The sequence below is a fragment of the Equus caballus genome, chromosome 27 (assembly GCF_041296265.1).
Source record: "Equus caballus isolate H_3958 breed thoroughbred chromosome 27, TB-T2T, whole genome shotgun sequence".
In the NCBI taxonomy this organism is placed as follows: Eukaryota; Metazoa; Chordata; class Mammalia; order Perissodactyla; family Equidae; genus Equus; species Equus caballus.
Window position 1 is genome coordinate 33,969,877 of NC_091710.1, and position 10,889 is coordinate 33,980,765.

Consider the following 10,889-nt stretch of genomic DNA (forward strand, 5'->3'; position numbering starts at 1 on the left):
AATTAAGCAATAAGCACTTTTTCTAGTGATTTTTAATAAATATTTGCTTCCATTTTAAAAGAAACAAAAAAAACCAAACTCTATAACGACAGGGACTTAATTTTGTTCACTTCTGTATATCCAGCACCTAAAATGATGCTTGGTATACAGTAGGTACTCAATAAATACTTGTTGAATGAATAGGAAGAATATTTAAGATGTATGTTTTATATGCTCATTTTTTAATCACCTTTATATTTAGAAGCAATATCCTGCACACCCGGTTTCTGCTTTCAATTCTAACGTGGTCACTTCTTCCCTTAAAAAAGTCACTTAAAATTCTTGGAGCTCTTTTCTTCAATTGGTGAATTAGGAATATGAACACTTGCCTTCCTACCTCACACAATCTTCTGTAAGGATCGGTTAAGATAATGGAAGTGAAAATACTTTGTGAACTATGAAACACCACATAAATGTCAATGTTTATTGTTTCAGGTCCTTTGCAGAATAAGTTAGGGCACAAATAAGTTTATTGATTAATTAAATTCAAATCTCTTCACATTGACCCAGTTGAGTTGCATAAGATATTAAAAACCCTTTACATTTTCTTTAAACGTATTCATTATTCACCTATAATTTGACTAATCTCTTTTCAACTAAAGTGTTGGAGTATCTATATTTTATTGATGTACGCTAAAATGTTAACATGAATTAACATACATAGGATAGAATCAGGATTTAACCCTCACTCTGGTAATATTATTAATGTGGTAGAGAGAAAAAAATAGGACTTGATATCACATGGTTTAGATTTCAATTCTAGCTAAATCATCTTTTAGCTGTAGCACAACTCTTACATTTTTAAAATATTTTAATTAATATTTATTCTGTCAGGCACCATTCAAAAGCACTTTACATGTTTTGACTCAATTCTCGTAAGAGCCCTAGGCGGTTGTTATTACTGGTATCTCTCTATGAAGTGGATACTATTCGCACTTTTCAGATAAGGAAACCAAAACAGGGAGGTTAGACAACAGGCCCAAGGTCAGAATGCAAGTGGAGGGCTGCAGTGGGATTCAACCCAGGTAGTCAGCTCCCAGCATGTACAGCTTTAACCACTAGGCCACACTGCACCTCCATCTCCAGGGGCCTCAATTTCCTTCTGAGGATAAGAGCACTCCACAGGATTCTTTGTGAAGATCAAATGATATAAAGAATTTTAAAACACTTGGTAATAGTCAAGGACTATGTAATTAGTATTAAAGACAAAAATTTCCTTCCAAGTATTTCAAATAAAATGTTCTCCCTCTTCTGACCTTTATTTTTTTAAAAACCAGTTCAAACTATAAACCACACTCTCCTGTTGTTTTCTTTTGGGGGAGAGGGGTGTATATGGGGAGGAGGCAAGTGTAAAAATTCACTAAAAATAAAAGGAAGACAGCAAAGTGGGATCATTTCAATAGACTCTTAAGTGCAATGATTCAATGCAGAAAAGACTGTTACATAACATCCTTGAACTCTAAAAAGACAAAGTTATGAAACATCTGAGAGTTAATATCAAAAGATCAATGGATTAAATGTTACCTAAATATATTTCAATTCAACAGAAACTTATGTAATCTCAATGGGAAACTTCTGATTTTGGCAAAGGTTTTCAAGCTTTCCTTTCTTGTTGACAGGGATAAATTTGGATGTGTGTGGGCTAACTGTAGACTAGATTATTTTTTTCTAATTAATAGTATTTACTTGTTTCATTATAAGCATTATATGAAGAAATTACAGTGAAAGTCTTTTTTCACTGGCAACAAGAATGAATCATTAGTAACTACAACCGGACAGTTACATAAATACATTTCAAATGCCTAGCCAACTCTCAAAAAGTTAAAAGCTTAACTGTTCAAATAGATTTATGACTTGACCAGTTAACTTTTTTATTTATGCCGCTGAACTGTTGAATACATAATACGTGTACTTTACCAACTATAATTTGTTAGCTTTAAGATCCTTTTCTCCTGCTTCACACTAAAAATTCAGAGGATGAAAAAAGTTATCCCCGTTAGTACCATTCAGACACATTTTCGAGTATGGGAATTAATGATTTTCGAAAGATCTACAAATGGGGGGAAAATGGGCCAACGATGTGGAAGTCAGGAAACTTGGGTTCTAGTCCCGCAAAAGTAGGATTAAGCAGCTGAATGCGGAAATTGCCATATGCTGCCCATGCAAACTGAAAAAGGGAAAAAGTAGACCTTTCAGAGTCTTTTTCTGTTAAAAATAAAATCCTCAATCCACGGCCCAGAATCTTCATTAAAAGATTATTGGTCATAGAACATTAAGCTAGACCTTAATTACTAAATGTGCTCACTGTTCTCCCATGGATTAGGACCTGAATTCTTATGGAGGGCCTAATTGAAGAGATCAAACCACTAAATTAGCAACAGTTAAGACTGAATAGGCTGTCCTTAAATTTCAGCCTTTATTTGACACTAGCGACAAAATAACTTCCCTGGAAATTTACTTTAAACATTTTCGTTGGGTGAGCTACAAAGGCAGGATGAACCCTGGTCCAACATTTAGGAGCACTGGAGGATACCCTGTTGCCTCTACAACCAGCAAACAGTGAGACGGTGGACAAGTCATTGCACTGTCCTAGCTTCTGCTTCATTAATAAATTGAGGACCACGGCCCAGATGGTCTGTACTCCCTACTCCTACGCTATTGACCCAGAGGGACAGAGTCGCCTATATCAGAATTTTATATTTCAAATAGTTCTTTTTTGTACTGGGTCAACCTCTCTAATTTATTTTATAACCGCCTACACCCCATAACGATACCGAAAGAATATGAAAATATGCAGGGTTTGTGCTTTATGGTTTAAAGGTATTAAACAACAATCTATTGTCATTAGTTCAAAATGACTAAGCATCTACAGGAAAAGATCCACAAGATACTTTCAGTTACATAGTTTATAAATTTACCTCATACCTATCATCAGTTTATATTTTAGATGTTTGTTTTCTTGGGGATTATCCCCCGAGTATTATTTCATGCCAACATAGACACTAATCTTGAAATACGCTTACTGAACACAAGGCTTAAGTGACACCACTGACATTTTATAATTGTGTGGGAGGCCCTCCTGTGCACTGTAGGATGTTTAGCAGCATCCCTGGTCTCTACCCACTAGAGGGACCAGAACCACCACTCCCACGAGGGGTGGCAACCAAAAATATCTCCCGATATGTCCCCTGGGGGGGTGACACCCCTCTGGGGAGAAAAGCACCGATTTAAAGAACAACTCTTCATTTTACTTAGATAAGTCTGGCCACGTCCCCTGCCACAGCCTAAAACCACCTTAAGAAAAGTGCTAACCTAGGTCAGGAGGCCGAAGCTGCTGCTCAGAGGGAAAGAAATAGACAAAAGATCGACAGGGTCTTTCTGCACAGCTTGATCAAGAGTGAAGAGGCCAACAGAAGCCTGGCAAAGAACTCCATCAGACACTACCCCTTTATCTCTACCGTGAACGAGGTGTGTTCGAAACTAAGCACAGCGCTGTTTATGAAACAACCATGATTTGAAACAGGCAGGCTGAAACCATCAAGAAGAACCAACTCCGCCAGCCTTTTCAGGTAGGATCGAACGGCCCGGGCAGCTCCGAGCCCGCCCGCAGCCCGGCGGCCCGGGGGCCTCCCGGTGCTGGGTGCGGGCGCCGAGCTCCCGCCACGCCCACCGGACGTCACCCGTTACACAACGCTCCCACCCAGCTTATGCAATTCTGCCCTCCCGCGGCTTCCAATTGCCCCGGTGACTTTTGTGCGAGACGAAGGTAAACGTTGCACGCCTCGCCGCCGCCGGGGATCCTCTCCCGTCCGGGCTGTCCTGGCGCCGCGCTCCCCCGGCCCGGCCCGGCCCGGCCCGATCGGTCAATCACCGGAAAGCGCGCGGCAGGAAGCGAGCGGCCGCCGGGCTCGCCCAGCTCCCCGCCATCCCGCGCTCGGCTCGGGACGCGCCCGCCCGCCCGCCAGGCCGCGGCCGAGGGAACCCCGCGCCGGGCGCCCCTCCCGGCGCCGCGTCACAGGCGGCTCCGAGGGCGATCCCCATTGTGACCGAAGCACCCCGGGGCGCCGCCCCCTCCCACCCCCTCGAGGACCCGGAGCCCCGACACGCGGGGTCAGGCGGCCTCCGGGAGGCACAGCCGCCTCCCCGGGGCGCAGACGAGCAGCCCGTCGGGGAAGGAGGGTGGGGTCGGCCGGGCCGCGCCGCATCCCCGCGCGGTCACCTGCTCGCAGCGCCTCGCAGGCGGCGGCCAGGGCCTCCCGGTAGCGCCCCTGGCACAGCAGCTCCCCGAGCCGGCCGGCCGCCCGCGCTCGCTCCCGCTGGCCCGGGAACCACTTCTCGGCCAGGTGGTTGAGGACGACGCTGGTCCTGAAGTCCGAGGAGGCGATGGCGGCGGCCAGAGGCGGCGGCCGCGGGCCGGCGCCCGGAGCATCCGTGGCAGCGGCGGGGGCGGGCGGCAGCCGGTCCCGGCAGAGGCGGCAGCGGGCGCGGAGCTCTCTCCGCAGGCAGCGGCGGCAGTAGCTGTGGCCACAGGGCACGGTCACCGGCTCGCTCAGGAAGCCCCGGCAGCCCAGGCAGCTGAGCAGCCCGCCGGCGCCCGGCTCCGCGCCCGCCGCCGGGGTCGCGCTGCAGCGCAGCCCGTGGCGGAGCCGGTAGTTGAGCACCAGGCAGTCCACCAGCGTGCCGAGGCACTCGGGCCTGGCCGGGGCCCCGCGGCGCAGCGCCGCCGCGTACGCCTCCAGCGCTCCCTTCAGGTGGCCGCCCAGCGCCAGCAGCTCGCCGCGGCGGAGCAGCAGCTCCCAGCGCTCCGGCTCCGCGGCCGCGCGCTCCAGCCCGTCGCCGCCGCCGCCGCCGCCCACTTCCCAGAAGCGGCCCCGGCTCCGCGGCCCGGGGCCCGTCTCCCGGCTCCCTGCTGCCGAGCTCCTCGCCACCGCCGGAGAAGACATGGCCCGCGGAGGGCTGCGCCGCCGCCGCCGCCCGCCGCCACGGTCCCGGAGGCTCCGGGGCGCGCGGCTCCGCACGCGGCCCGCGAGCAGGGGGGCGTGGCGCGCGGACACGGCGGGGCGGCGCGCGCCCGGGAAGCCCCGGGGGCGGGGCCTGGCGGGCGCGGGGCGGGGCCGGGCTCGGCGGCGGCTGCGGCGCCCGGGACTCCCCCGCACCGCCCGCGGCCGGGTCCCGGAGGAGCCGCCCGGCCGACCCCGCCCCTGCCGAAGCCCCTCCTGGCGGGGACGCGAGGTCAGATGATGCCCCAGCGGGGATCTAATTGGCTTCTCCGGAAGAAGGGCCCGGCTGTTAACTAACAAAGCCCGTGGGTGACTCCGTCCCCCTCGCGTCGCCGCCGGCCGCCCCCCACCTGCCGTGGCCTCGCCCCTTCTCCCGCGGCTTGTGGGCGCTCTCTTGCCAGGCGGGCGGCCGGCCTCTCAGGACTGGGGCCCAAATCGCTAACCGTCTCCTGACACACCCGCCGCCAGAGTGGGGATCCGCCCCGTGTAGCCTGTCGGTTGTCAAGTGCACGTGTGCATGTTCATTAATTCATGCCCAAGTTACAGATGGGTATGTAGAGGCAGAGGGCCTAGGAATGCGCAAAGTCAGTCTGATGATTCTTCAAGGCTAGAGTCGCCAGCTTTAGAAACAAAAAAAGAGCCCTACCTGGGTTCCTGAGGCCACTCCTTCCAGAGGGGACCCCCCTGGTGCCAAGTTTCTGCTGCCTTTCCAGTTTAAAAGTCACCCTCCACCTCGAGGGAGGAAGCCCACAGGTTCCCAAGGTGTCAGCGGCACTCTTCACATCTCACTCCCTGCCCCACAGCTGCCTAAGGCCTATATTTGGCATTTTTAAAGAAAAAATCCCAGGGTGAATGCTTTTCACATGGCACTCACCCACTGCACCCCCAGCAAAAGCAGGGGCTCCTGTTCCAACAGGATGTGGAGGCAAGCAAGTTCATTTATCTTGCACATTGCGCCTGAAGCAAATTACAGCTAAGACCCAAGCAGCAACTCCTAATCACTCGGAGTGGGGAATCCTGGAATTAATTCACGAGCGTAACCTTGAATCTAATCCTACCCTCCTCAGTCACCACCTTCCCTCAATAAGCAGAATGACTTAAGTCAGATGCCCACATACTCATTTGAGACCTGAAACCTAAGTGGTCAAACAAAAATCCATCTACACATGGACATTTACTTTTGCGATGCATTCCTGTCCTGTCCTGCACAGCAGCTTGCAAAATGTGCAACAGTAAATACTGAATACGTGTGTACATGATTACACAAGAAGAATAAATTGATAAACATGTTTATATTCCTTATCAAATATGGTTCAAAGCAGGTTTTATTATGGAATTTCCCCTAAAAGTAACATGTATGGTTCAGAAAAATAATATGAGGGATCATTTGGCCTTTGGAGTTTCTTTCCCTAATAGATGTGACAAATAACCACATCTGATTCTGGTGTGAAATAAAATGGTACAATTATGATAATAGGAGAGGAAAAAAAATGGGACTGTAGGAGGAATCTTGCCGTGTTCTCTTTGGCATTTGTGAATGGTTATAATTCATGTTTGCTGGTTTATACATTTACATAACTGGTTCTCATTTATGTAACTTATTTATGTAAGAGGCTGTCCTGCCACTGTATCCTTTGTGTATGCACAATTTCCCTCTGAATCAGGAAGTCTGGGGCAGAACCACCACCGACTCTATGACAGGTCGCTCTGCTGTCATTCTGTGCCCCCAAAAGAAGATCTGCGCTTGGATGAGACTGCTTTTCAAATTCAGAGGAGAGATAAATTAGTCTGTCTCTTCATTCATTTTCTAAAATTCGGACTTTGGTCTCTGACTCACCCAGCAGGCTGCCATGGAGAAGAGAGAATCCTACGAACCAACCCCCGGCCAGGAGGGCTACCATGGGGTGAATCTCTCCTCTTTTCCTTCTAGCATTACTTGCTGGTGTCTTTGCTAACCAAGTAGTAAAATCATGAGATTTGTATTTCATTTCGGTTTTTTCGTGTTGTCTTCTAAAATAGATCGGTTATGTAAGAGAGTAAGAAGAAAAGCATATCTGTTTCCTAATTTGGAAAATGCTTATCACTATCATTCCCCACCACGCCAGAAGGAGCCTTTCCTGATATAGTTAGGTAAACTCCTATTTAAGAATCACGTAACGCAGTGCTTTTCTTGTACGGGAGTCAGCTGAAGATGTGTATTTGAACCTCCTTTTTGTGCCGTGGGTGAATTTACCATTTGTTTCTTCACATTGTTACCATTAAAAAAGAAAGACTGAGTTTAAGCTTTAAAGAGCCAAGCACAGTTATGTCCTCTTCCCGATTCATAGCAGTTGGTAACATTCTAGTCAATACATTGAAACAGTAAACTCTAAAGTGTGATTTAATTAGCACATACCCAATAGCATATCTAGGCACAATGCACAGAAGGAAGGGAATTTAGAGACGACCTCTCATAGCCCTCATTGTGCATACATGGGAATACTGAGAACTGAAAAGCTGCCAGTTTAATAGAAGTCATCCTGGAGAGGGAATCCAGAGACCCAGTGTTGACCCTATTTATGCCTCTGTACCTGCAAGGAAGTCACCTGGCCTCCCTGAGCCTCATTTGGCATCTGTACAATGAGGGAACTGGAACTCTCTCTCAGGTGCCTTCTGCCTCTGGAGTGGAGCCCTAGGGGTTTGTTTGAACACAATGAGAGGAGGCAGAGAGTCTCCCAGCCTCAGGAACACAGCAACATGACACCTGATGGAAATGAAACAGCTGAAGATGAAGGCTGAGGACAGAAGAGGAGGGTACTGGAAGCAGGCTTCGTTGGGGCACACCCAGCCCTCTCCAGAGCAGGGGACCCAATCTCCAGGGCATGAACGTTTTCGGTCACTGGACAGGGATCCCCCACCGCACACCTCCTCGCCTCTACTGTAAATCTGCGAGAGGCTGGAAGAGAGCCTGTGGGGGGGCTGGTTATATAACTTGGGCATTTGTGGGGAAGTTTATATAAGATGCTAAAAATACAGTATGTGATTGCTCTACTGGTGTTCTTGTGAAACGCCCTAATGAGGACAACCTGAGTAGGTTAGATAGAGATGATGCTCAGTAGGTGTCCAAAGCCAGTCGTGCGCAGTGAGTACTGTCTAACCAAGGACAGTTCACTACTTGTTGCTAAGTGTTCCCTGGTAGCTCAGTGGGGAGCACTGTCAGAATGCTCAAAGGACACTACCCTTACCAAGGGCACCATTCTTCATTCTTCTTTTCTAATACCCTGAAGAAATATGTCACCCATATTCTCTTTTATTGGTAGTCAAATTGATATTCCCAGTACCAAGCTGTTAAAAAGAAAGACATTGGAATAAACCTTATACATTATTTAACAAGTTCTAAGAATTAACTGCACATGAATTCCCCTGGTACTCTCCATCCTCTTTCCTTGGCCACCTTCCCCTGCCTTAGCACTTAGCATCATGTGACACGTAATGTACATCCACAATATTTGTCGCCTCCCTCTGGAATGTAAGCTCCTTGAGAGCCGGGATTTCTGATGTCTTGTTCTTGCACCCAGGGCACTGAGAAAACACTAAATCATCACTGTTGAATGAGTCACACACAAATTAATGATGTCACCTAATAGTCTTCATTCTTGTTAGTGACAAAAATACATTTACCATTAACACAGTAGGACAATCTATTTTCTTCATTTCTCCTCTGTTTCTCTCACAGTTCCCATCCGGTCTTCCAGAAAATCCTTTGGGTTCTGCCTTGAGCAGATATCCAGAATGTGACCCCTTCTCACTGTTCCTCCATCCCCCAACCCCATCTTCACCCCAGCCCAAGCCCCCAGCATCCCTCCTCCTACAACAACACAACCAGTTTTGGTATTCTTTAGGTAAGAGAAATAATCTTGCAAGTGGAAACAGATATAACAAAAGTTATATTCAGGGGCCAGCTCCATGGCCTAGTGGTTAAGTTTGGCATGCTCCACTTCCGCAGCCTGGGTTCATGGGTTCAGATCCCTGGTGAGGACCTGGTCAGCCATTCTGTGACAGCGACCCACATATAAAATAGAGGAAGATTGGCATAGACATTAGTTGAGGGCTAATCTTCCTCAAGCAAAAAAGGAGGAGGATTGGCAACAGATGTTAGCTCAGGGCCAATCTTCCTCAGCAAAAAAAAAAACAAAAAACAAGAAGAAATTTATGGGGGCCGGCTCCGTGGCTGAGTGGTTAATTTCGCATGCTCCACTTTGGCGGCCCAGGGTTTCACCTGTTTGGATCCTGGGCATGGACACAGCACTGCTTATCAGGCCACGCTGAGGTGGTCTCCCACATAGCACAGCCAGAGGCACTCACAACTGGAATATGCAACTATGTGCTGGGGGGCTTTGGGAAGAAAAAAGAAGAAGAAGAAGATTGGCAACAGTTCTTAGCTCAGGTGCCAATCTTTAGGAAAAAAAAAAGTTATGTTCAGCAAAAAATATATATATGTATATATAAATCAAGAAAACAAATCTACAAGAAAACAAAACAGTCTAACAGCAAATAATGCTTTAATAATTTGAAAATTATAAAGCACTAATAACGTGGATAGAATCTAACATTATTATTACTATTATTATTTAGAAATGCTTGCTAAACTCCTGGGAATATGAGACAGTCTTTGAAGATTTGAGAAGATTTGGTGGGATGCCTATATGGATCCAAAACATGTTGGCGTCATCCTCAACTCCTCTCTTTCCCACATCCTTCGCATCTGGTGGACCACCGAGTCCTCAGAACATATCCAGAATCTGACCCCATCTCACTCCTCCCCTGCCACCACCCTCATCCAAGCCACCAGCAGCATCTCTCACCTGGATTACTGCAACAGCCTTCTAACTGACCTCTGCTTTTGTCGTTACACCCTATCGTTCTGTTATCAGCACAGCAACCAAGTAATCACCTTAAAACATAAACAGTACACTCCTCGAAATACAGTATTTACTTCTCGTTTTAACTCAAGAGAATCCAGAGTCCTGACCGTGAGCCAGAAGTCAGTACTCCGTCTACCCCACCCTCCAGCCTTTCTGATCTGGTATCCTGCTGGTCTCCCCGCTGTCACTCCACTCCTGACACTCTGGCCTCATCAGGGCCTTGTTCTTTCCTGGTATCCTAGGCTGGGAAGCTTTTCTGATAGATGTCCTCAAGGCTGCCTTCCTCTCTTCCTTTAGACTTTTGTGCAAATGGCATCCTCTCTCTGATGACTTGCCTGGTCTCCCTGTCTCTCTCTTGTTTTTATCTTTAGCATTTATTCCTAATATACTGTATATTTTATTTATCTTATGTATTGTTTGTCACCCCAAAAGAATGTAAATTCTAGGGAAACTTTATATAATAAACTGCTTTATTCACTGTTGGATTTTCAGTGCCTAGAACACATAATAGGTCCTCAATAAAAAACTGTCGAATGAAGGAATGAGAAAGAGGCATTGGTGCTGCACACAGAAACGTACTAGCTCTAATGCTCAACTCCTGCTTGTGACAGCTATGGTCTGTTACACCCCAGCCAGGGGGAGAGGAAACCTATGGAATGAAAGATGTGGAATGAAGCTCTGCCATGGCTTTGCATGACAGGATCTAACAAAATAATAATTACATTTAAGAAAGACAAGTGGAAGTTGTAATATCAGCTTACTTGCAAAGGAATCTCTAGCCCGAGTGAACGATATTGAGTGAATTTACCCCTTTGGAAAGTTCACGTGTATGTTGGCAATCTGGTCAACTTCCCATGCCCAGCAAATATGGAGAAGACCCTACCACTGTCCCCTTACCACGTGGTTTTATTTTATTTGTACATTCCCAGGATTATACAACTTGGTT

The 10,889-nt window shown here is 47.6% G+C and overlaps 1 protein-coding gene and 1 long non-coding RNA gene across 10 annotated transcripts in view; one reads left to right on the plus strand and one right to left on the minus strand.

Moving 5' to 3' along the window:
• Positions 1-5,084, minus strand: part of LONRF1 (LON peptidase N-terminal domain and ring finger 1) — a 67,427-nt gene extending 62,343 nt beyond the window's left edge. For 5 of the 9 annotated variants that reach the window (XM_070253410.1, XM_023630769.2, XM_070253409.1 and 2 more), the window contains exon 1: positions 4,259-5,084. In XM_070253410.1, coding sequence (XP_070109511.1) covers positions 4,259-4,982 — 724 coding nt within the window. In that variant the 5' untranslated portion in view covers positions 4,983-5,084. The other 4 variants (XM_023630766.2, XM_023630764.2, XM_070253412.1 and 1 more) reach the window with 2 other exon arrangements.
• Positions 3,274-10,420, plus strand: LOC138921095 (uncharacterized). Its single transcript, XR_011433376.1, has 2 exons — positions 3,274-3,608; positions 9,654-10,420. It is a non-coding gene; the product is annotated as an uncharacterized lncRNA (long non-coding RNA).
• The last annotated feature ends 469 nt before the right edge of the window (positions 10,421-10,889 follow it).